The 26,605-nt window shown below is 44.9% G+C and overlaps 1 protein-coding gene across 1 annotated transcript in view; it reads left to right on the forward strand.

Annotated features, from left to right (window-relative positions):
• LOC122944218 (collagen alpha-1(VII) chain-like) overlaps positions 1 to 26,605 on the forward strand; it is a 76,151-nt gene that overhangs the window by 1,280 nt on the left and 48,266 nt on the right. Inside the window, exons 2-35 of the mRNA XM_044302442.1 lie at positions 677 to 715; positions 1,069 to 1,194; positions 1,574 to 1,717; positions 2,521 to 2,643; positions 3,478 to 3,624; positions 4,967 to 5,092; positions 5,302 to 5,442; positions 5,526 to 5,662; positions 5,923 to 6,049; positions 9,124 to 9,267; positions 9,636 to 9,802; positions 10,064 to 10,090; positions 11,330 to 11,356; positions 11,468 to 11,512; positions 11,618 to 11,710; positions 12,321 to 12,392; positions 12,482 to 12,517; positions 12,602 to 12,655; positions 13,102 to 13,170; positions 13,992 to 14,105; positions 14,785 to 14,811; positions 15,286 to 15,339; positions 15,424 to 15,495; positions 15,751 to 15,810; positions 15,921 to 15,956; positions 17,379 to 17,423; positions 21,798 to 21,833; positions 23,687 to 23,731; positions 25,006 to 25,041; positions 25,442 to 25,477; positions 25,560 to 25,592; positions 25,747 to 25,818; positions 25,899 to 25,958; positions 26,082 to 26,117. Coding sequence (XP_044158377.1) covers positions 677 to 715; positions 1,069 to 1,194; positions 1,574 to 1,717; positions 2,521 to 2,643; positions 3,478 to 3,624; positions 4,967 to 5,092; positions 5,302 to 5,442; positions 5,526 to 5,662; positions 5,923 to 6,049; positions 9,124 to 9,267; positions 9,636 to 9,802; positions 10,064 to 10,090; positions 11,330 to 11,356; positions 11,468 to 11,512; positions 11,618 to 11,710; positions 12,321 to 12,392; positions 12,482 to 12,517; positions 12,602 to 12,655; positions 13,102 to 13,170; positions 13,992 to 14,105; positions 14,785 to 14,811; positions 15,286 to 15,339; positions 15,424 to 15,495; positions 15,751 to 15,810; positions 15,921 to 15,956; positions 17,379 to 17,423; positions 21,798 to 21,833; positions 23,687 to 23,731; positions 25,006 to 25,041; positions 25,442 to 25,477; positions 25,560 to 25,592; positions 25,747 to 25,818; positions 25,899 to 25,958; positions 26,082 to 26,117 — 2,606 coding nt within the window. The remainder of the gene's footprint in view (positions 1 to 676; positions 716 to 1,068; positions 1,195 to 1,573; positions 1,718 to 2,520; positions 2,644 to 3,477; positions 3,625 to 4,966; positions 5,093 to 5,301; positions 5,443 to 5,525; positions 5,663 to 5,922; positions 6,050 to 9,123; positions 9,268 to 9,635; positions 9,803 to 10,063; positions 10,091 to 11,329; positions 11,357 to 11,467; positions 11,513 to 11,617; positions 11,711 to 12,320; positions 12,393 to 12,481; positions 12,518 to 12,601; positions 12,656 to 13,101; positions 13,171 to 13,991; positions 14,106 to 14,784; positions 14,812 to 15,285; positions 15,340 to 15,423; positions 15,496 to 15,750; positions 15,811 to 15,920; positions 15,957 to 17,378; positions 17,424 to 21,797; positions 21,834 to 23,686; positions 23,732 to 25,005; positions 25,042 to 25,441; positions 25,478 to 25,559; positions 25,593 to 25,746; positions 25,819 to 25,898; positions 25,959 to 26,081; positions 26,118 to 26,605) is intronic.

The raw sequence follows: 26,605 nt of genomic DNA on the forward strand, positions 1-26,605 counted from the left end.
TTCTCATTATATCAGTCTGGTCAGCTCCTCCTGATCTATAATCTGCTGCCCGCAGACCACACTGAATTTCATGGTGACAGGTTCTCATTATATCAGTCTGCTCCGCTCTTCCTGCTCTATAACCTGCTGCCTGCAGACCACACTGAATTTCGTGGTGACAGGTTCTCCTTATATCAGTCTGCTCTGCTCTTCCTGCTCTATAACCTGCTGCCTGCAGACCACACTACATTTCATGGTGACAGGTTCTCATTATATCAGTCTGCTCCGCTCCTCCTGCTCTAGAACCTGCTTCCCACAGACCACACTGCATTTCATGGTGACTGACAGGTTCTCTTTATATCAGTCTGCTCCGCTCCTCCTGCTCTAGAACCTGCTGCCCACAGACCACCCTGCATTTCATGGTGACAGGTTCTCTTTATATCAGTCTGCTCCGCTCCTCCTGCTCTAGAACTTGCTGCCCACGGACCACACTGCATTTCATGGTGACAGTTTCTCTTTAAAGCAGTTTTAAGCTACTTTTATCCATTTGTTATCATTTTTTTTATCATTTTTACATGTCTGTTTTTTAAGGTCGTGAGATTAGCAGGACACTACCGGCAGGAACAGCGTCTTATGACATTGAACCTTTGCAGGGGAACACGGTTTATGTCATTGGGGTGACAGCTTTAATTGGCAGCACTGAAACCAGCCCTGCCACCATCACCCGTTCGAACAGGTATTGTCAATGTGCCGCCCTAGGCAGATGCCTAGTTTTCCTTTTACGCCAGGCATAGTCACAGTACAGGATTATAAAAACAAAGCTGCATTCTTCCAGACGCAGCGCCACACCTGTCAGTGGGTTGTGAGTGGTATGCAGCTTACCTCCATCCTTGAAGTGAATGGAGCTAAGCTGCAGTACCATACATGACCTGTGGACAGGTGTGGTGCTGTTTCTTGAAGAATGCAGCCATGTTTTCTAATCCTGTACATGGTGCAGCATGCACTGTAGAGTTTGCAGCCATAAGAAGTTGTCTGGTCTGCCCAACCGTACCCCTTGCGTCTTACATATAACCCATTTGATTCCTGTAGAGGAAGATTCTGTTGACCAAGTGACAAACTTGCGAAGTACTAGTATTGGAGACAATACGATACGCCTGCAGTGGAGCCCGGTTGCAAGAGCGACAAACTATAGGATCACCTGGAGGCGCAGAGACGGTATTTATACACTTTGTAAAACGGCCTAATGGTAGACCGCCCCAGAACCTGTAGGTCACCCCTTTCCCTCCCCCATTGCATGCACCAACCCTTGAGCCCAGTGCAGGCTGCAAAAAATATCTCATCAGCCTGCACCATTCCAGCACTACATGGCGGTACATTTTAGGCACTGTGAGGCATCATTATGTAAGCATTGAGCTATAACCAGGCTTTCCTTTGTGCCCTCAAATACCCTGGCCAGGGCAGAGTGGCTTGTTGCTGCCCCGGGGCGCCCCAGCCCATGCCCCACCCTGTCATAGACCATGACTGCAAGTTTACGGTCCACCTTTACACACGTAATAATACCGTGCACTTTGTAATATGCTGCTTGTACTTCCAGGTGTTGAGGTTTCCAGGTTGGTGACCAGGGATGTAACGTCCATAGACATCACAGACTTACTGCCTGGGACGGCCTACACCATCTTCGTCTCCACTCTGATCGGCACCACGGAGAGTGAACCCGTATCGATTGTTGCACAAACAGGTAGAGGGCAAGATTATTAGGGTATGAATTGCAGTATTATGTGGGAACTAGATGGAAGCATTATATGATGCTAGATGTTATTTGGGCACTATATGGTGGTGTTATTTATGGCAGAATTATGTGGGAACACGATGGAAGCCATATGTAATTAGTACAAGTTATGTGGGCACTATATAGCGGAATTCATTATAGCAGTTTTATTTGGGAGCTAGATGAGAGTACTACGACATCTTACATGTTATGTGGCTACTATATGACAGTATTATGGGAACTAGATGGCAGTATTATGTGATACCGTATGTCATTTGGCTACAATAAGGCAGTATTATTTATGGCAGTATTATGTGGTGGCATTATGTCAGCGGTATTTGATAGTAATATTCATGGTAGTATTAAGTGGGAACTAGATGGCAGTACTATGTGCTACTACATGCTATTTGGGCACTATACGACAGTACTATTTATGGCAGAATTATGTGGGAACTAGAGCTGCATTATGTGATGCTACATGTTAGTTAGGCACTATACAGCAGTATTATTTATGTTAGTATTCTGTGGGAACTAGATGGCAGTACTATGTGAGACTACATGTTGTTTGGCTTCTATATGGTGTTATTATTTATGGCAGTATTATATGGGAACTAGATGGCACTACATGTTAGTTGGGCACTATACGGCAATATTATTTATTATCTTGGAATGATCTGGTGATATTATATGGGCAGAAATGATATGAAAACATATCATAGTGAAAATCGCTCTCATCCACTAATGTGTAATGGTTTCTTCGCATTCTTTTGCAGCTCGGCAGGAGGTTGGCGCTGTGACAAGTCTGCGGATATTTGAAAGCCAAAATATCATAAGAGTGACATGGGTCGGGGTTCAAGGAGCTACATCCTATAGAGTCTCCTGGAGCCCGGAGGAGGGTATGAGCTCCAATTGCCCTAATACACGGGTACTGCAATATCGCCGTTATAATTTATCGGTGGTTTAACCATAGGGTGTCCTATCGGCATCCAGTGCTCGGCTACATGGAAGCCCAAACATCGCCACCCAGTTTTGCAAAACCTGCCACGTTGAGGCGCGTCTTGTCTGTTCTGTTGTTCCACACATTAAAGGGCATCTGTCAGCAGTTTTATACCTATGACACTGGCTGACCTGTTACATGTGCATCTGTGTTGGTCCCATGTCCATATGTGCCCGCATTGCTGAGAAAAATGATGTTTTAATATATGCAAATGAGCCTGTAGGAGCAATGGGGGCGTTACCTTTACACCTAGAGGCTCTGCTCTCTCTGCAACTGTGCCCTCTGCAATTTGATTGACAGGACCAGGCAGTTTATGCTGGATCATGCTTGGCCCTGTCAATGATAGTGCAGAAGACGTGGCAGTTGAGAGACAGCAGAGGTTCTAGGTGTAATGGCAACGCCCCCATTGCTCCTAGAGGCTCATTTGCATATATTAAAACATAATTTTTCTCAGCAATGCGGGCACATAGGAACATGGGACCAACACAGATGCCTTCAGCTGCCAAGCGCACATGTAACAGGTCAGCCAGTGTCATAGGTACAAATCTGCTGAAAGACACCCTTCTGCAAAGGTCCATGTCGTGACTGCATTGCACCCATTTCCACCATGCTGCTTTGGTTTCTGGACTAATGGGATCCATCAGTGCAGGTTCCTCTGTATACACCAATAGTATCACACCACATTGCATTCACTATATAAGAGTTGACCCGATGACTTTTGTTGTTTCCTTAGGTGGTCCCGAACAAACTAGAGAGGTGACGGGTAATGCCAGCTCATTCGAGCTGGTCGACCTGGAGCCAGGTGTCCGATATGTCGTCAAAGTCACGGCACTGGTGGGCAATCGTCAGGGGGAACCGGTCTCTACGAGTGTGACAACACGTAAGTTAATCCATTGAGATGTGATGAGTGTTACTCGCCATTGTCATTGCCCGGTCACAGCGTCAACTGCGCGCACTTCAGACCTTAGTCTAATGGCTGTGGGGGGGGGGGGGGGGGGTCCGACCTTAGTTCTTTGATCTATCAGCCCAAGGATGGTTGAGAGATACAACATGGGACATGCATTCCAAAAAGGGGGTCCTACAAATTGGGGCCATCCTCCTGGTACTGGTTCTGGAAGCAAAACATATCCCAAAGACTGGCCCTGGTTGACCCAACCCTTGGTTTCCCATTCTTGTTGAACAAAAGGTAATTTGACCCTTAAACCATTTCCCTCTTCCTTATTGTAGGGGGATCTGCATCAGTTCTCATGGTACCCATGGTAGTCACTGGGTCCATTTTAGACCTTAGTTTAATGGAAGTGTGGGGGGGGGGGGGGAATCCAGTTCTTTGAGCCTAGGAATAGTTCAGAGACACAACATGCAACGTTTGCATTCCAGAAAGGGGATTTTTTAAATTGAGGCTACCCTCCTAGTACTCATTTTGAATACCAAACATACCCCAAAGACTGGCCCTGGTTGACCCAACTCTTGGTTTCCCATTCATGTAGAAGAGACGGTAGGTTGACCTTCAGACCAAGTCCTTCTTCCTTATTGTAGGAGGATCTGCGTTGGTTTTCATGGACCCCAATGGTAGTCATTGGGTCCACTTTGAGGTGGGCATGGCCCTTTGTATTACTTTCTTGTAACAGTCTTGATCTTCTTGACTAGTGATTGTTAGCCTAGCGGTCCGTCCCGGCGCTGCTGCCCCTACCCACGGGCACGGGCTCCATCTTTCCCTCCTGCTGCTATGCGCCGCGCTGACAAGCGCGGGCAGCAAGTAGCTTTAGGAATTATTGGATTTTGCCCGTTTGCCACCTGCCTCTGACCTCGTTTACGGACCTTGCTTGTTTGCCTTCTGCCTCTGACTTTGTTTACGGACCTTGCTTGATCTCTGCCTGCCCTGACCCCAGACTTCCCGACCACGTACTTCCCCCTCGGTGCTTGCACCAGGTACTCTGACCCCCTGGTCAGCTGCCACTGACTCGGGGACTGCTGTGGAGTGGCACCTGGCAACTACCCTAAGGGCCCAAGCCTATCCTCACCATCAGAGGCTCTACTGAAGAAGACCAGGTAGGTGTTTAGTCGCGCCCCTCCATAGTATAGCCAGTCAGTGGCGTAGTCAGTCCACACCGCTTGCATACGAGTGATAACCAAACCTCTACCTTGCGTGACTGTCTCCATCTTCATATGAAGAAAATCACCCTTCTGAGTCATGTAAAATTCTTTGCTTTTTGTGTTTCCAGCGGACATTCAGGCAAATCCTGTGAGAGATCTCAGAGTAACAGATGTATCACGTCAACGGGTGAGACTTACCTGGTCAGAAGCACCTGGAAGCACCGGATACCTAATCTACTGGAGACGGGTAGATGGTAAGTACAAGTACCTCATGGATGAGTGCATCCAGATTCCAAAGTGAAAGTGCACCTTCCACCAGGAGGCCGAGAAAGGGCAACGATGGGCTCTATATCTACCATAATGTAGCCCCCTACAGGGAGGGAAGGGTACAGCCTGAGCTGCAGTCCTCATGGGTGGTGCATCCCATAGTTATGGTTTTGACTTGATGTTTTCAATTTTTAAGGTGGACCCGAATCAAGCCGGCAGGTGTCTGGGGACGTGAGGTACTATGACATCGACAACCTTCTCGCCGGCGCCCGCTATCAGTTCCGTGTGATCTCTGGGAGCCGGGAGAGTGAAGCTGTGTCGATCCTAGCCAACACCGGTCAGTATATCTGATAGTATTGGTACCATCGCAGTGGACCATATTGGAAATATCCGTTATTTCTGAATTTTTTTCCTCCACAGTCTGTGGGACCGGTAGGACGGACATTGTGTTCATGGTGCACACGACTCAGGATAATCAGTACAACGAGGAGAACATCAAAAGGTTCCTCTCACAGGCCGTGTCCTCAGTGGGGCAGCTGGGACCCGATGCTACGCAGGTACTTCTCAATGCCCAGCAGCCCACATGGCGACCAACAACACTGTGCCGCAATATGGTTTACCAGGGCACATACTGTAACCACTGCAGCTACAACTCCATGGAAAATAATGGAGCCTTGTGGAGATGTGACTACTGTCCTGGTATATAGTCGAGGGGCCACGGGAGCCCCTCAGGCACCAGATTCAGGGTGTGACCTCTGCACGCCCAGCAGTTATGCCGTCATCTTGTTAATTCTTACTTTTAATGTCTTTTTTTAAGATTGCAATTGGAGCCTACAGTTTCCGGCAGCGTCCCTCAGTCCTGCTGAACCGTTCCAGCGAGCTGCGGTCAGTTCTGCAACAAATTCAGAACATCCCGTTCTCTGATCCCAGCGGGACCACCATTGGTAATGTGCCCATAATAACTGCTTAATATAGTCTACAGATAGCCAGCAGAATAGTGAGTGCAGCTCTGGAGTATAATACAGGATGTAACTCAGGATCAGTACAGGATAAGTAATGTAATGTATGTACACAGTGACTCCACCAGCAGAATAGTAAGTGCAGCTCTGGAGTATAATACAGGATATAACTCAGGATCAGTACAGGATAAGTAATGTAATGTATGTACACAGTGACTGCACCAGCAGAATAGTGAGTGCAGCTCTGGAGTATAATACAGGATGTAACTCAGGATCAGTACAGGATAAGTAATGTATGTACACAGTGACTGCACCAGCAGAATAGTGAGTGCAGCTCTGGAGTATAATACAGGATGTAACTCAGGATCAGTACAGGATAAGTAATGTAATGTATGTACACAGTGACTCCACCAGCAGAATAGTAAGTGCAGCTCTGGAGTATAATACAGGATATAACTCAGGATCAGTACAGGATAAGTAATGTAATGTATGTACACAGTGACTGCACCAGCAGAATAGTGAGTGCAGCTCTGGAGTATAATACAGGATGTAACTCAGGATCAGTACAGGATAAGTAATGTATGTACACAGTGACTCCACCAGCAGAATAGTGAGTGCAGCTCTGGGTATAATACAGGATGTAACTCAGGACCAGTACAGGATAAGTAATGTAATGTATGTACACAGTGACTGCTCCAGCAGAATAGTGAGTGCAGCTCTGGAGTATAATACAGGATGTAACTCAGGGTCAGTACAGGATAAGCAATGTATGTACACAGTGACTCCACTAGCAGAATAGTGAGTGCAGCTCTGGAGTATAATACAGGATGTAACTCAGGATCAGTACAGGATAAGTAATGTAATGTATGTACACAGTGACTGCACCAGCAGAATAGTGAGTGCAGCTCTGGAGTATAATACAGGATGTAACTCAGGATCAGTACAGGATAAGTAATGTAATGTATGTACACAGTGACTCCACCAGCAGAATAGTAAGTGCAGCTCTGGAGTATAATACAGGATATAACTCAGGATCAGTACAGGATAAGTAATGTATGTACACAGTGACTGCACCAGCAGAATAGTGAGTGCAGCTCTGGAGTATAATACAGGATGTAACTCAGGATCAGTACAGGATAAGTAATGTATGTACACAGTGACTGCACCAGCAGAATAGTGAGTGCAGCTCTGGAGTATAATACAGGATGTAACTCAGGATCAGTACAGGATAAGTAATGTAATGTATGTACACAGTGACTCCACCAGCAGAATAGTAAGTGCAGCTCTGGAGTATAATACAGGATATAACTCAGGATCAGTACAGGATAAGTAATGTAATGTATGTACACAGTGACTGCACCAGCAGAATAGTGAGTGCAGCTCTGGAGTATAATACAGGATGTAACTCAGGATCAGTACAGGATAAGTAATGTAATGTATGTACACATTGACTCCACCAGCAGAATAGTAAGTGCAGCTCTGGAGTATAATACAGGATATAACTCAGGATCAGTACAGGATAAGTAATGTAATGTATGTACACAGTGACTCCACCAGCAGAATAGTAAGTGCAGCTCTGGAGTATAATACAGGATATAACTCAGGATCAGTACAGGATAAGTAATGTAATGTATGTACACAGTGACTGCACCAGCAGAATAGTGAGTGCAGCTCTGGAGTATAATACAGGATGTAACTCAGGATCAGTACAGGATAAGTAATGTATGTACACAGTGACTCCACCAGCAGAATAGTGAGTGCAGCTCTGGGTATAATACAGGATGTAACTCAGGACCAGTACAGGATAAGTAATGTAATGTATGTACACAGTGACTGCTCCAGCAGAATAGTGAGTGCAGCTCTGGAGTATAATACAGGATGTAACTCAGGGTCAGTACAGGATAAGCAATGTATGTACACAGTGACTCCACTAGCAGAATAGTGAGTGCAGCTCTGGAGTATAATACAGGATGTAACTCAGGACCAGTACAGGATAAGTAATGTATGTACACAGTGACTCCACCAGCAGAATAGTGAGTGCAGCTCTGGGTATAATACAGGATGTAACTCAGGATCAGTACAGGATAAGTAATGTAATGTATGTACACAGTGACTGCTCCAGCAGAATAGTGAGTGCAGCTCTGGAGTATAATACAGGATGTAACTCAGGACCAGTACAGGATAAGTAATGTATGTACACAGTGACTGCACCAGCAGAATAGTGAGTGCAGCTCTGGAGTATAATACAGGATGTAACTCAGGACCAGTACAGGATAAGTAATGTATGTACACAGTGACTGCACCAGCAGAATAGTGAGTGCAGCTCTGGAGTATAATACAGGATGTAACTCAGGATCCGTACAGGATAAGTAATGTAATGTATGTACACAGTGACTGCACCAGCAGAATAGTGAGTGCAGCTCTGGAGTATAATACAGGATGTAACTCAGGATCAGTACAGGATAAGTAATGTAATGTATGTACACAGTGACTGCACCAGCAGAATAGTGAGTGCAGCTCTGGAGTATAATACAGGATGTAACTCAGGATCCGTACAGGATAAGTAATGTAATGTATGTACACAGTGACTGCACCAGCAGAATAGTAAGTGCAGCTCTGGAGTATAATACAGGATGTAACTCAGGACCAGTACAGGATAAGTAATGTAATGTATGTACACAGTGACTCCACCAGCAGAATAGTGAGTGCAGCTCTGGAGTATAATACAGGATGTAACTCAGGATCCGTACAGGATAAGTAATGTAATGTATGTACACAGTGACTGCACCAGCAGAATAGTGAGTGCAGCTCTGGAGTATAATACAGGATGTAACTCAGGATCCGTACAGGATAAGTAATGTAATGTATGTACACAGTGACTGCACCAGCAGAATAGTGAGTGCAGCTCTGGAGTATAATACAGGATGTAACTCAGGACCAGTACAGGATAAGTAATGTAATGTATGTACACAGTGACTCCACCAGCAGAATAGTGAGTGCAATCTCCATTATTCTCCACTGTGCCCAGCTATGACCATATTACATCTGTTCCTCTTCAGGTGGTGCCATAGATTTTGCAAGGAACTATCTATTCACCCGGGCCTACGGCAGAAGGCAGAATGTTCCTGGTGTTCTGGTAATTTTTGCAGATACTCCATCATCAGATGATGTTCTACAAGCAGCGAATGCCCTCACAGCTACAGGTAAATGACACAGTGTATCATCATGTTGCATGCATTGTTTGGTATTGGATTTAGGGATGTGTCCGTCTGCCACTGGCCGCACTGATTGGACAGTGCAGGGACACCCCCCCCCCAACTGGTAACACCCAGCTGGACCTTCCATGCAGACTGCTAGCAATTCATTTATAATTTCTAGTAGGGATAATAGAAGGATGGCTTATCGTAGAGTCATAAGAATAGATGCTCCAGAATTGTTATTACATGGGGAATGCAAGCGGTTACTAAAACAGACATCAGGAGAGGAGACAGGTCCTCTTTAAAGCAGGGCAGCACAACTTGCTTAGGATGATGGGTGATGTAGTTTAAGCACCCTCTTTGTCTTTCTCCAGGTATTCGGGTTTTGGCAGTAGGAACGAATGGAGCTGACCAGGAACAGCTACGTAGAATAGTCTCTGGTCAGAGCCCGCGGAACGTCTTCTACACAGCAGATAGTGCAAACCTGGACAGCCTCATGGATCCTTTGGCAGAGGCGATATGTACGGTCACCCAAGTGGAAGTAAGTTCTGGGTCAATGTTCTATAGACTAGCCCACATGTGAGGTGGGGAGAGGAAAGGCAGATCCCTGCCCCCCATGATCACTACTGTATATCTCCAGTGCCGAGAGCCTTCAGACATTGACATCCATATGTATAAACAATATCAGCCGCTCCTCTTATAACGTCCCAGCACTATTATAAGCATAAGAATAAAATCTGTGACAACAACTGTAACATTTCTGGTATTGGGGGATTTTTCAATCTTTTTTTGTTTCCTTTAGGAGCCTTGTACGGTGCAATGCCCGCAGGTGAGCATGATGAATGTAGTAGTGTATGGACAACTATCCTCAGCATTGCCTTTACTTATAACATAAGAACTATACCCTCCGAATGACATCCAGAATGCTCCCCAAAATAGTGCCGTTTACCCACTGCCATGTTCCCCCATTTACAGTGAAGTAGTGCCCAAATAACAGTGCCGGAGGATCTCAATAGTGATGAAGGACCCTCATATATATAGACAAAGGACCCTAATAAATAGTGCAAGATGATCTGATAAATTCCTGGGACCAAAAATAAAAAGTGGTAGAGTTTATTTTAACATCCCCAGAACACCCACACTGACAGTGTCAGAGGTGCCAGAGGGACCCCATAAACAGCATCAGGGGATCCACAATGCCATTAATTGCCAAAGAGGGCCAGCGGGAACAGGCCCAGAGTGCCAGCGGGAACAGGCCCAGAGTGCCAGCGGGAACAGGCCCAGAGTGCCAGCGGGAACAGGCCCAGAGTGCCAGCGGGAACAGGCCCAGAGTGCCCGCAGGAACAGGCCCAGAGTGCCCACGGGAACAGGCCCAGAGTGCCCGCGGGAACAGGCCCAGAGTGCCAGCGGGAACAGGCCCAGGGTGCCAGCGGGAACAGGCCCAGGGTGCCAGCGGGAACAGGCCCAGAGTGCCAGCGGGAACAGGCCCAGAGTGCCAGCGGGAACAGGCCCAGGGTGCCAGCGGGAACAGGCCCAGAGTGCCCGCAGAAACAGGCCCAGAGTGCCAGCGGGAACAGGCCCAGAGTGCCCGCAGAAACAGGCCCAGAGTGCCAGCGGGAACAGGCCCACAGTGCCCGCAGGAACAGGCCCAGAGTGCCCGCAGAAACAGGCCCAGAGTGCCAGCGGGAACAGGCCCAGAGTGCCAGCGGGAACAGGCCCAGAGTGCCAGCGGGAACAGGCCCAGAGTGCCAGCGGGAACAGGCCCAGAGTGCCAGCGGGAACAGGCCCAGAGTGCCAGCGGGAACAGGTCCAGAGTGCCAGCGGGAACAGGCCAAGAGTGCCAGCGGGAACAGGCCCAGGGTGCCAGCGGGAACAGGCCCAGAGTGCCAGCGGGAACAGGCCCAGAGTGCCAGCGGGAACAGGCCCAGGGTGCCAGCGGGAACAGGCCCAGGGTGCCAGCGGGAACAGGCCCAGGGTGCCCGCGGGAACAGGCTCAGAGTGCCCACATGAACATTGTCAGTTCAGTTCTCTCCTGGCTAACCATCCATAATTTTTCTTCTACGTTTAGGGCGAGAGAGGTCAGAAAGGAGAAATAGTAAGTACCGCCCCTGTACCCCGATATATTCACAGTCACAGAGTTAACTCTATGGCTGTCATTAAGTATTTACTGTCAAGATATTTTTTTTAAAACGACATGTTCTTTTAGGGGAGCAGCGGCCGCCCAGGATCAACAGGACCACCAGGAGACCCCGTGCGTATCAACACCATAGAGATCATATGAAAGATGTGACATTTCTCCAGTTAAAAAAAACACGTTACAGTCATTGAAAATGAAAAATATTTTTTTATATTTCAGGGTCGACCAGGTCCCCCTGGTCCACAGGGGCCAGTTGGACCCCGTGGCCCTGCTGGAGAGGGTACAGCCACAAGAGGACAGAAGGGTGAAACTGTGAGTAACCAAAATATTGCACAGATAGATCAGACAATGACCAAGTATGAAACTGCCACACCCCTTTTATTTTAAGCCACACCTTTTAATCAAAGTACCACCCTTTCACATTAAGTCACGCCCACCTTTTTTGTCAATTTCAGTTACAGCTTTGAGGAGGGGCGGAGCATGATACAAAGATTCTCCCTTTGGTTGCTTTGAATTCCTGTCATGCTCCACCCCCTCGGGTCCTGCACTAGAGTTAATACAATGTATCACAATGTTTTCTAGCGTGTCCCTTTAAATTTTCAAGTTGTGTTTTACAGGTAGAGACACTTCCGGCTCTTTGATATTAGTTCTGCTATAGAATCGATGACTCCACCTTGTTTGTAAATGACAGGTGCCCTTTAAGAAGAAATCTCTTAAAGGGCCCTTGTATTCACTGTATCAGATAGATCAGCTGGTTAGGCACACTCTAGAAAAGAAATGGCATGGCATACCCCTACTATGGTCTAGACTTGCCACACAGGCTCCTCCCACTTAAAGTGGCGGACACATTCTAAAACTATGTCTCAGGTGCCTCTATTCTGAATGGCATTGCTACAGATACGTACATGACTTGTTCTTATAGGGAGAGCCAGGAGGTGATGGTCTCCCAGGAAGTCCCGGCCGCCCTGGTAGTAATGGCACGCCTGGTACCCCGGTGAGTCACCCCATATCATTATTCTAATGTACATTGTATCGGTGTGTTTTATACTGATTTGATGGAAAAGATACATTGTTGTATTTTAGGGGAGTAAAGGATCTCAAGGCGAGAAGGGGGAAACGGTAAGTAGTCAGAGGACCTACCTTCATATAGGAACACTCGACTATTACTTCATTCACTTAACCTATATTGTTCTGGTCTCTTAGGGGGAAGGCGGACCTGCAGGTCCAGTTGGTCCAAGAGGAGAGAGAGGATTACCGGTAAGTTTGAGGCTGGCCATTCACATCAAGTATCTCACTTGACAACCCCCCCCCCCCCCCTTAACCATACACATGCATACTCAGCTAGTATGGATGTGCTTTCGATAGGGAGAGCTGCTGGACGGTGGCTTATCTCCCTGAGAACAAAAGGATGACACATGTTGAAATGCAACTGCCCGATCCTTCCTTCTCCTAATGTTTTATTTGACATGTTTTAAAGCCATTTTCCCCCTGATTCTACCCGACAGCTACCTCTGTTGGAATGAATGGAAGGAGTTTGTGTTCCTAGCGACCAGGGTGCACGTGGGCTGGTGTTCCTACCTCAGAGTCGGGGGCACTGTGGCCCTATTACTCTAGGGTCGCCTAGTATTAAGATTTTCTCCAGGGTCTAACCACAGGCACTTATTATTACCCATATGATAAGGTCCTATATCATCTCTGCATAGGGTGAACCCGGGGAGGTGATTAACGGAGGAGGAGGGGTGCCAGGCCGAAAAGGCGAACCGGGCAATCCGGTAAGTACAATAAACTATCTCCCTGTGTGACATCATCCGAGTTTTCCACCTTTACATCAATAAGGCTAACCTGTAAAGTTCTGCAACTCTTTTGTAATATATTTTGTGTTCTATTTTCAAGATCTCTGCTTGCTGTTAGTGATTGAAACAGAAGCTGTACACCTGAGCTATCAGGTGTGCCTAAAATTGGTACACCCTTTTAGGACATCATAGTAGTTATTAGTCTCATTTTCAGGCTTGAAATACCACATATGACCACCAGGGGGAGACCACTGCTATGCATTTATTATACAGTACAGCATGCCATAATTAATAGTCTACTCAAAATCAGTATGCTTATATATGGCTTCTAGATTCTGTCCGAATATAGACAAGGTTATTCTTTAAGGTACTGAGAATACATATATTGTTTGATGTAAAAGTTTACTATACATTTTGCACTTTGCATTCCTCATGAAATGCTCAGACAACCCAAAAAGTAGCACCTATAGGGCCCGGTAAAAAATAGCAGAAGAATATATGCAGTATAAAATCAAGCTCACCTAGGTCTGCGTGAGTGTTGCAGTTCATCCCCATTCAAATGTAAGCTGCTATACCAGATACTGACCAAGAGTGGCGCTGTTTCCAAAAAATAAAAAGGCCCTATTTTTATAATCCTAGAACATCCCTTAAATTTTGGTGCTTTTAAGATCTGAAATTCTGCACCAAGTACAAGGGCTATTGGCGGTAATTAATTATTATTAGTACCGTATTTACAGCGATATAGCTAGTAACGCACTAATGATTTTTTTTTCATTCTTTTTTTAATTTTTTATTATTAGGGAACTCCTGGTCAGCCTGGAATCCCAGGACAGAGAGGATTACCAGGAACTCTAGGACAACCTGGACCAGAAGGACCCAGCGGACCTCCAGGTGTTTCAGGACAATCAGTGAAGGTCATTTTCTATGTCGCTGCGATCCCATGTAATGCAGAGATTTCTTTATGTACTTCCCCCATATCCCAAAATACTGTACTAATATAATATTAAAAGGGTTTTCCAAGAATTCAATACTGCTGACCTATCCTCAGGATTAGTCATCAGTAACTGATAGGTGGGGGGTCCAACACCTGGGACCCCGCTGATCAGCTCTCTGTAAGCGCCGCAGCCTTTTTTTGTGCTCACCACGCACAGCGCCGTACATAGTGTAGTGGCCGTGCTTGGTATCGCAGCTCAGCCCCATTCACGTCAATGGGGCTAAGCTATGCCTAGGCCACGAGAACGATGAACGTGTCGTAGGAAAATCTGAGAGAAGGCCACGGTGCTACTGCAAGCGTCGCTGCCTTCTCGAGCAGCTGATTGGCGGGGTCCCGGGTATCAGACCCCCATTGATCAGATACTGATGACCTATAGGTCATCACCATTAAAGTCTTGGAAAACCCCTTTAATCTCAAGTGGATAATTATATAATTACTATTATACTGACCCTTATGGGGGAAAAAGTTAAGCCATAATATTGAATTCTATGGACAAGAAGGCAAATTAACTGAAAATTTATTTCAGGCAAAGTATTTAAAAAAATCTATTGGCCTTCATCTAAACATAAAATGAATTTGTGTCACTTATTTTCTGCCAGGGAGAAAAAGGAGAACGAGGTGAGAGAGTAAGTGCACTTCATATTACCTATTACCTGACTATAAGACTCAACACAATTTATACTTGTCGTAAAAAGTGCAGTTCTACAACCCGACCACTAGAGGTCACTCCCATCTACCACTAGTGAGGAAATATTACTACAGAATGAGCTGATATTAGTTTATGGGAAAGCGGATACTGCATTGCAGGTCATAGAGGCCGGTGACAACTATACAGAGCTCTTATCTGGTTCGTGACAGAGGTTGTCAACTCTTGCTATCTTGTGATAATGCAAACTATTACAGTACGCCATTTTTATATTATATAATGGATGCTAAAATACAATATTTCATCCCTGAAGGTAAGGATATCAGGAGCTTTGCCTTATGCAATATGTTTTTCCATAGAAGGAGCCAACCCTACAGGATTCCCCACCCCCAACCTATCTGATATTCCTATCAGGACATTGCCCATACAATTAAATCACTTCTCCATCTTGCAGGGTCTTCCAGGATTAGTCAATGGTGTGGCCAGCAAGGGAGAGCCGGGAAGTCCAGTAAGTGGAGCGATAAGAAAAGTCACAGTTTACCTAGAATTGAATAAATCATGTAAGCAAAATATCTCCATCTTTATTTTAAAGGGTCCGCCTGGTCAAAACGGATCACCAGGGCCCCGGGGGCTAGCAGGACTTCAAGGACTAAAAGGCGACAAGGTAAGTGACTGTTACGTCAGCAGTTCATTAGTCATGGGCAGAAGTTAAGTGAGTCTCCATGGCCCTAGTATAATACCAAGCATGACATGCTGGTTACCACTGAGGGGTCATAATTGGCCCTCCTTAGGCATCAGAGTCGCGACAGCGCCCCCTACAGGTAATCCCCATGACTTGGCCAGCATCATTATTTTGTATTTTTTTTAGGGGGAGGGATAAATCTCGATTTTGAGTCGTTGCGATGACTTTCTGTTCCAGGGAGAGGCAGGAGAAGGCTTCCCCGGTGAACAAGGACGACCCGGAGATCCAGGTGATCGAGTGAGTTCCAATCTAATTATATGACACATTTTCATGACCCTAACAATATGTGATTATAGGGATTGCGACACCGTGTCGCTGATGTACTGTCATTTATTTCTATTCTGTAGGGGCCCAGAGGACCTCCGGGAGAACAAGGAATAAAAGTAAGGGCTAGAGGATAAATGGAAAAAAATGTGCTCAGTTTTGGCACAAAATGTTGCATCTTAAGCCCTTTCTGCCAAACTGCTCCACATTTACTAGCTATGTGTAGGTGCAGAGAATTTTTCTAAAATTATATGCACCAAATTATGCCACCTACATTAATAGGTGCCCTCTATGCCATCAGTGTGCTGGTCGGTACACTGGTAAAATTAGACTGTGGCCTACAATGTAAATGACACCCAGCAGACAAACTCTTTGCCTGTTCCGTTTGTGATTGTAACTAATAGATTGGAGACACAGACCTGGACAGGGTCCGTGGATGAAGCCCCCTAGGACCCATTTGTTGTGGGAGCTCTTGGGGCACTGCCCTCACTAGGATCCAGCCCTGGTCAGAAGACTGTGGTTGTAACAAAGTAGCCATGAATAGAAAGAACTATCCCAATGTGACAACAATGTGACAGCATGACTGGAGTGAGCACACCCGTCCATGGGTCATGTCTGAAACTGCAGCTCAGCTCCACTGAAGTGACTATGTTGTAGTACTGGACACAACCTGTAGAAAGCTGTGAGGTTATTTTAGGCAAAATCCTGGAATATTAAATATTTCTTTCTCCTCTTTCTCTTACTTTTTCTACTAATCTCACTCTTCTTATTTTCTTTGTTATTCTTCACCTTCTACTTCTCCCTCTCATCTTTTGCTTTCATCCATTTTTCATACTCTTCTCCTTTATCACTTTCCTTAATTTCCCTCTTTTACTTCTTCCTTTTGTGTCTTTCCTTCTTCTTTACCCCCTCCTTTTACAACCTCTTCACATCCTCCACCTTATCCTTCTCCCTCATCTCATCTTTCTCCTTCTTCTGCACCTCCTCCTTATGATTCTCTTTCCCCTCCTCCTTATCCATCTCCTCCACCTCATCCTTCACTTCCTCATTATCATTCTCGTTTATCTCTCCTTATCCTTATCCTCCACCTCCTTCTTCTTTACCCCTCCTTCCTTACTTGTTCCTTATCCACCTTTTTCATCTCCCTTATATCATTCTCCTTCACGTCCTCCTTATTTGTGTCCTTTACCACCTACTTATCCTTCACCTCCTCCTCATCCATCTCCTTCACCTCCTCTTTATCCTTCTGTCACCTCCTCCCTATCGATTTCTGTCACCTTCTTCTTATCTTTCTCCCTTACCTCCTCCTTATCCTTCTTTCACCTCCTTCTAATCAGTCTACTTTACCATCTCCTTATTCTTCTCCTTTCTCCTGACACTTTTCCTTTATCACCTGTCGCTTTTTTAATTTAAATCTATCTAGCTACCAAATAAATTATGTCACATGTTATACACCTTATACTGAAAGTCTCAGGATTTATCTCTGACTCTCAGGCGTTAAAACGTAATAACTTATTAAATCTCATCCTGTTCATTAATAGGGTGACCGTGGACAACCTGGCCTGGATGGAGACCCTGGAGTGAAGGTGAAAAATTACAAGAATATAACTACTATAATACTGCTCCTATGTACAAGAATATAACTACTATAATACTGCTCCTATGTGCAAGAATATAACTACTATTAGAAGCTACAGTGACTATTTTGCCTAAACCTGGTAAGGACCACACGCTCTGCGGGAGTTATAGGCCCATATCCCTCCTAAATGTCGATATAAAGATCTGGGCCAAAATCCTGGCCTCTCGCCTCAGCTCCTTCCTCCCTAAACTGATTCATCCTGACCAAGCTGGTTTCGTACCAGGAAGGGAAGGGAACCATAACTCCCGCAGAGTCGTCACGGCCGTTCAGTGGGCAAAGAAGCAAGGTACACCCCTGACATTTTTGAGTGTTGATGCGGAGAAGGCCTTCGACCGGGTAAATTGGAACTTTATGAGGAAGACATTGCACAGATTCAGCATCCCTGAGCAATTTCAAAAGGCGATTATGTCCTTGAACACCAATCTGAGCGCTAAAATTCGAGTAAATGGTACTTTGTCACCATCTTTCCCCATTCATAATGGTACTCGACAGGGCTGCCCCTTATCCCCAGCTCTCTATATTATGGTGATGGAGACCCTTCTCCAAGCCATTAGAGACCACCCTGGTATAAGAGGGGTTAGAGCCAAAAATGACACAATCGAATATATCAATGTCGCCTGTGCAGATGATCTCCTAGTGATGGTTTCTAACCCGGTCGAGGCCTTCCCGCATCTCCTCTCCCTATTTGAACTATTTGGCAAAGTCTCTAACTATAAAGTAAATTATTATAAATCTGAGGCTATGAACATCACAGCCCCGCCAAAGAGTGTGTCCTCCCTTAAAACCACGACACCCTTTATCTGGCAATCCTCCCACATTACATACTTGGGAATTAAAATCCCGTCTGATTTGAGGAACATTTTCCGGCTGAATTACATCCCCCTACTGGCCGAGGTACAACGCCTACTAGGCCCTCTCCGCATCCCATACACCTCCTGGATGGGGAGAAAGAACCTGCTGAAGGCATTTGTGCTGCCCAAAATACTCTATGTCATACAGATGCTGCCTGTCTTCCTTCCCTCCTCATTTTTCACGCAGTTTTTGGATTGTTCTCTACTTATCTATGGGGGGGAGGGAGCTAGACTAGCGCACAGAAGATTGATCTTAAGGAAGTCTCAAGGAGGGTTTGCATTGCCAGACGTTCAGATATATTATCGGGCAATCCACCTTAGAAGGTGGATGCAACTTCACGTTCCTACTTGCTCAACGTTAGGCACTGCCTTAGAGATGCTCCAACTTTCCCATTTGCAGAGAGCTGCATTGTGGGGTTTGAATTCTACATCCCTGCATAACCATACGCTGCTTAAGGGCACAAGTCTGGTGATTAAGCAACTTAATAAAGATCAAGGTTTACTAGGTACCCCCTCCTTAGTCATGCCAGCGGATTTAACTCCCTACTCAGTGAGACCAACGTTAGCAAATTCCCCACCAGTGTGGAGCAACTTCAGTGGCTTCTCCACCAAGGAGTTTTTGGATGCTGCCTTAGGTAGACTGTCAGCTGAGCACCCCCTACATCAGACCATGCAATCCTGCAATTTTCTAGGTTTGGCGGACCTTAGGTCAGTCAGCAAGATTCTATTAGATAAAAAGACCCATGAAAGGGAGCAGACTTGGTTCGAAAAAATTCTGTCTTCCAGCTCACCGCATAGCAGATTGATCTCACTATTTTATCTTGGGCTGAATGTTCCCCGCGCTAATGATGTCCCACTGTTTCTGAAAACCTGGGAGTCAGAATTAGGGAAGACCTTCTCGGAGACCGAGGTTCTCCGCCTATATGCACACTCACACGGTTTTTCCAGGTGTGTCAAGATTCAGGAGCATTCCTTTTAGGTACTCACCCAGTGGTATATGACACCAAAACAGCTGTTTCTCAGGGGTCTTAGCTCCAGTGACCAGTGTTGGAGATGTAAGGCCGGAGAGGGCACTCTTTCGCATATTTTCTGGTCCTGCCCTAAGATACAGCCTTTTTGGGCGGCGGTATCTAAAGCCATTGATTCCATTACACATACGGTCATACCGCTGTCTCCTGAACTAGTCCTGCTATGGCTGCCCACTAAAGCTTTGTCCCCCTCTAAAAGTAGCTTGGCTACACAATTGATCCAAGCAGCGAGATTGTTAATCCCTCAGAGGTGGCTTAGTGCAGAGCCCCCTACCTTTCTTCAATGGGTGAATAAAGTAGACCACATACAGCGCCTTGAGGAACTGGCCAGTTGGGAATCTAGAACGCACGAGAAGCATGCTAAAATGTGGAACCCTTGGTTACGCTACCGTTTGTCACCCCCAGTGGCAGCTCAATAAAGGTCGATTGACCCTTTCAACAGATACTGCTTCATCCTACCTCCAACGTCATGCTATCTCATACTCCAGTGTGTTGTGCTTAGAGATCCATTATTGTTGGTAATGTTTTAGTGAGGCCTGTTGCCTCGCTGTTCACCATCAGGCCATAGAGACCCTGTAAGCTAAGTGACATATATATGTATGCATCATTGTATGTGTAGGGCACGCCCTCACAATATTTCTCAAGTGCCTATACAGGTGTCTGTTACGGTGCATTATCCTTGCTTGTAGTCCCTGTTCATACTGCTTTTCTATGTATGTGAGGATGTGCCTATCCTCCCTGATTTAAATCTGATTTGTACTCTACGGATATGCAATGTGTATACAGGGTCAAAAGAAAATTGACAAAGAATATAACTACTATAATACTGCTCCTATGTACAAGAATATAACTACTAATATACTGCTCCTATATACAAGACTATAACTACTATAATACTGCCTCCTATGTACAAGAATATAACTACTATAATACTGCTCCTATGTACAGGAATATAACTACTATAATACTGCTCCTATGTACAAGAATATAACTACTATAATACTGCCTCCTATGTACAAGAATATAACTACTATAATACTGCTCCTATATACAAGACTATAACTACTATAATACTGCCTCCTATGTGCAAGAATATAACTACTAATATACTGCTCCTATATACAAGACTATAACTACTATAATACTGCCTCCTATGTACAAGAATATAACTACTATAATACTGCTCCTATGTACAAGAATATAACTACTATAATACTGCACCCTATGTACAAGAATATAACTACTATAATACTGCTCCTATGTACAAGAATATAACTACTATAATAATGCTCCTATGTACAAGAATATAACTACTATAATACTGCTCCTATATACAAGACTATAACTACTATAATACTGCCTCCTATGTGCAAGAATATAACTACTAATATACTGCTCCTATATACAAGACTATAACTACTATAATACTGCCTCCTATGTACAAGAATATAACTACTATAATACTGCTCCTATGTACAAGAATATAACTACTATAATACTGCACCCTATGTACAAGAATATAACTACTATAATACTGCTCCTATGTACAAGAATATAACTACTATAATACTGCCTCCTATGTACAAGAATATAACTACTATAATACTGCACCCTATGTACAAGAATATAACTACTATAATACTGTTCCTATGTACAAGAATATAACTACTATAATACTGCACCCTATGTACAAGAATATAACTACTATAATACTGCTCCTATGTACAAGAATATAACTACTATAATACTGCCTCCTATGTACAAGAATATAACTACTATAATACTGCACCTATGTACAAGAATATAACTACTATAATACTGTTCCTATGTACAAGAATATAACTACTATAATACTGCTCATATGTACAAGAATATAACTACTATAATACTGCCTCCCATGTACAAGAATATAACTACTATAATACTGCTCCTGTGTGCAAGAATATAACTACTATAATACTGCTCCTATGTACAGGAATATAACTAGTATAATACTGCTCCTATGTACAAGAATATAACTACTATAATACTGCCTCCCATGTACAAGAATATAACTACTATAATACTGCTCCTGTGTGCAAGAATATAACTACTATAATACTGCTCCTATGTACAGGAATATAACTAGTATAATACTGCTCATATGTACAAGAATATAACTACTATAATACTGCTCCTATGTACAAGAATATAACTACTATAATACTGCCTCCTATGTACAAGAATATAACTACTATAATGCTGCTCCTATATACAAGAATATAACTATTATAATACTGTTCTTATGTATAAGAATATAACTACTATAATACTGCTCCTATGTACAAGAATATAACTACTATAATACTGCTCCCTTTATAAAATATTTATGGATCTGAACCTTTCTATGTAGCAATCGATCAGTATAAGGTTTCTGTATATTTATTGTATTTCATTTTACAGGGAGATCGAGGTTCTCAAGGATTTCAAGGGCTTAAGGTCAGTAAATGATAATGACTTATCGTATAGGGCGCTTTAAGGGGTGTAGCTAAGGGGTCATAGGTCTTGGTGCAAGAGTTCTGCTTGGTGATCCCTTCCCTCAGTGCTTTGTGGCAAGGGGCAGGGGTGCACCTAGCCTTTCGGCTGCCTGAGGTAGAAACTAAAATGCAACCCCCCCCCCCCCATGCCAATTTCTCAATCTAACCCCTTCCCTCCAGCCCTACTGTTAAAGACATACTTGGAAAACATTACATACAGCGCCCCATACCTCTTTCATCCAGTGACTTCTCCTCTGATGTAGACCACCATGATGATTTCTTTCAGCCATCTCTTGTCTCTCAGAGTTTGACAGACATCTTAATTTCCTACTTTTCCATTATCCTCCCATCTTCTGAACATCCCATCCTGCCACCCCCAATACTGTGCCCGCTGTGCTCCCTAATACTATACTGCAGAAACAGATAATATTGGCACACAGTGCCCTAAAAATAACTACGCAAAGCAAATATTGTCCCTGACATTAATACAATCCCCCCAATATAATTGTGCTAAGCTGATAATGTGCCATGCCCCCCCCCACAGTAAAAGTGCACCCCAAAGTATAATTTGCACCATTACAAAAAATCCCCCCCCCATATCAGACCTCAAATTAATCCCCATATCACACCTCAGATCAGATCCCCATATCAGATCCTTAAATGAGGCCCCTATTAGACCTTCATGTTAGATTCCCCCCCCCCCCCCCTCTCAATATCAGACCTCAGATCAGATCTCTATTAGACCTCCATTGAAAGGTAAACAAGTGGGTGAACAAATAGGGGGAGAGAAGACAGTCTCTCACCTGATGGAGTTGGGTGCACAATTACCAAAACCTCATGTCAGATATTTAGATCCTCGCTGCTGCACGTCCTAAACGCTTCCCGTTTCCTAAGGGCTTCACAACAGTTATATGTACCTACCGGAATATGATCAATCGGCGTGATTTCATGGGATTCAAACTTCCCATCATGTTGAAGGACGCAATGTCTGGAAAGACCATGTTTCAGATATTTCTTTCTGATGATGCATCTATGCTGATTTAGCCTTTCGAGTCAGGCTTGGGTGGTGCGTCCCACGTACTGCATACCACAGATGCAGTCCACCAACTATATCACGTATTCAGATTTGCAATTTAAGGAATATTTAATTGGACTGAAATGTTACCTTATTATGACTTATTATTGTGGAGTAGCATTGGCACCTAATGGCCCAACATTTGGAACTTCCCTTACTATCAGGTTTGGGAGTATTCAGACTGGGCTTATATTGTTTTAATCTGCTTGAAGCCTTTAAAACCTTTGAGCCCCCTTTAGATCTCCATGTCAGACCCCACCATATCAGTCTTCAGATCAGACTCCGTTTAAATCTACATGTCGGAACCCCCATATCAGACCTCAGATCAAACTCCCTTTAGACCTCCCTGTGAGACCCTCATATCAGACCCCCTTTAAGACCTCAATATCAGACCTCGGAACCCCCATATCAAACCTCGGTCCTGAGGATCAGGACTCCATGGCAGACAACACCCCCCCCCCCCCCCCCCTTTATCAGACCTCGCTCCCCCCCCCCCCCCCCCCTCATGCAGAATAGTGACTGCAGTGCATCTTATAAAGCAAAAAAAAGGCGACCCCTATAGCTACACCACTGGGCGCTCTGATTGTGCCATACATAATCGCTCTAACCCTTGGTTTACAAGTACTGGATGTATTTAGAAGCCTCAGCATTACTTACTGTTGTACCGATTACATGTGTTGAAAATCTCGTTACTCAGTTACTTCATATAACGCTAATTGCCTCCCATTTTAACATTGCAGGGAAATCCAGGACAAAACGGTCAGCCAGGTCCATCCGGACCCTCGGTAAGTCTAAGGCCTCTTTCAGACGGGCGTTGCGGGAAAATGTTCGGGTGCGTTGCGGGAACACACGCGATTTTTCTGTGCGAGTGCAAAACATTGTAATGCGTTTTGCACTCGTGTGAGAAAAATTGCTCATGTTTGGTACCCAAACCCGAACTTCTTCACAGAAGTTCTGGCTTGGGATCGGTGTTCTGTAGATTGTATTATTTTCCCTTATAACATGGTTATAAGGGAAAATAATAGCATTCTGAATACAGACTGCAGAGTACAATAGCGCTGGAGGGGTTAAAAAAAAATATAAAAAAAATTAACTCACCTTAGTCCACTTGATCGCGATGCCAGCATCTCCTTTTGTCTTCATCTTAGCTGTGTGCAGCAACAGGACCTGTGGTGACATCACTCCGGTCATCACATGGTCCATCACATGATCTTTTACCATGGTGATGGACCATGTGATGATCGGAGTGACGTCACCACAGGTCCTGTTACTGCACACAGCTAAGATGAAGACAGAAGGAGATGCCGGCATCGCGATTAAGTGGACTAAGGTGAGTTTAATTATTTATTTATTTTAACCCCTTCAGCGCTATTGTACTATGCAGTCTGTATTCAGAATGCTATTATTTTCCCTTATAACCATGTATAAGGGAAAATAATAATGATCGGGTCTCCATCCTGATCGTCTCCTAGCAACCATGCGTGAAAATCGCACCGCATCCGCACTTGCTTGCGGATGCTTGCGATTTTCACGCAACCCCATTCATTTCGATGGGGCCTGCGTTTACGTGAAAAACGCAGAATATAGAGCATGCTGCGATTTTCACGCAACGCATAAGTGATGCGTGAAAATCACCGCTCATGTGCAAAGCCCCATAGAAATGAATGGGTCGGAATTCAGTGCGGATGCAATGCGTTCAACTCACGCATCGCATCTGCGCGGCCTAAGGATTCCCCCCCCCCCACTTTATATAATTTGGAAATCATTTTACTACATTGCTCCACCCTCTACCCCTCCCCCATCATATTATCTCTTTGAGACATCATGTCCATGTAAAGAAGGACACCCCATATACCAGTGCGGGGGAGAGGAGGTGTACCACCCAGAGCACCAGTTACTCCCACATATAGGACGGACCCAGGCTCCTCTTGGCCGCCTTCTTTCCCTCTATCATACTTTGGGTTCTTCTGTGCCTATTACAAACTGGATCCACGTCATTAATTCATATTCTGCAATGGTGGAGAGGAGACTAATCATTTTATATTCTTATTCCTAACAGGGGCCTTTAGGACCGGCGGGGCCACAAGGAGAAAAGGTTGGTGGTGGAACTGATTTTGGTGCCATCTGGAGAAGTCCTAAAATATGTCTGCACTGAGATATAGGATTCACCTAAGTGCCATAGAAAGTTCCTATTCCTATATTTGCACAATTATATGAGTAATGCACTGTATAGCATCCTTATGTGGGACCTTTTGGGCCCCTATAGGCTCAGGGGCCTGGTTGTAGCAGGAGCCTCTGTACCCCATGTCATTGCACCCATCTGTGCCCTCAGTCCTAATGCGACTGGCGGGTAGAGATCTAGAATTGACACCCACTGGCATCCTATAGGTCATTGCTCCCCAACCTGTGGCTCTCCAGCTGTTGCAAAACTACAATCCCCATCATGCCCTGATAGCTTACAGATTTCTAATATAACACAATATATATCATTTTAGGGTGCCCAAGGAGCTCCGGGGGAGCCTGGCACATCGGTGAGTAACTTTCTTACTTACGTACTATGCCGTTATAGCATACGCCAGACATTCACGGCCATTATCTATGCTTCCGTTCCAGGTTTCCACTGCGGCTGGGATGAAAGGAGAAAAGGTGAGGAGATGAAGGCGATGAACACTAGGATAGATTGTAATTACCAATCTGTGGTAATGACAAAAATCGTCCACTAGATGTCACTGTTTGCAATGGACATTTCTTTGTAATAATGGCAATCACAACCCATTATAACATTGTGTCCTTTCCTCAGGGCGATCGTGGTCTGCAGGGGATCGGGGGTCCAAAAGGCTCAAGAGGTGACCCAGGAGAGAAAGGCGAGAGAGTAAGTGCCTACCATCGCACAGATTTATCATCGCTTTCCAGACCAAGACTATGCAACAACTTTTCTTTATGTGTGATTAGGGTCCGGAAGGATTCGGCTCTCCTGGGCAGCCGGGAGCTAAAGGAGAAGCAGGGGATAGGGTAAGTGTGACGCCATGGAAGACCGCTGGCCTATGGAAGAAGACGAACGTGTCAAGGTATCATTGTAAGGCTTCTCTAATCTGGGATTTGGCCAATTTTAATGTTTTGTTTGCTTTTTATTAGGGACCCATGGGTCCGGCTGGAAGAGCAGGTCCAAAGGTACGATAATCTTTTAATCTATATTTTATTATATTTGGTAAACTTACGCAAAACCGAGAGTGAAAAGCTGCGCATACATCCGACCAGAGAAGACAATCATTAAGGATCTTAAAGACTCCAGAAAAAGCGCCACCCTCTCCGAGTCACTATGTCTGGTATTGCAGCTTAGTCCCCTGTTCACTTGGATGGGATGCTATTAAAAAGGAACCTGTCAGCAGGATCAACCAGACACATCATCTGGTAGGGTTGATTCTGCAGATCAAAACGACATCTGTCTTGTGAAAATCAGTTGAAGCGTTGCCGAGGGAAAAAGACTTCTATTCTTTATGCAAATTAGGGGTTCAGTGCACAGAGAGGCGGGCCTAACCCTTCAGTGCACCGCAGCTTTCCAGTGTTGGCCACGCCTCTCACAAAATCAACCCTACGGCGCTGAATGCCTAATGATAGGGTTGATCCCTCTGGCGGGTGCTGTTTAAGTGGCATTTTTT

This window comes from Bufo gargarizans, chromosome 7 (genome assembly GCF_014858855.1).
Source record: "Bufo gargarizans isolate SCDJY-AF-19 chromosome 7, ASM1485885v1, whole genome shotgun sequence".
NCBI classification, from domain to species: Eukaryota; Metazoa; Chordata; class Amphibia; order Anura; family Bufonidae; genus Bufo; species Bufo gargarizans.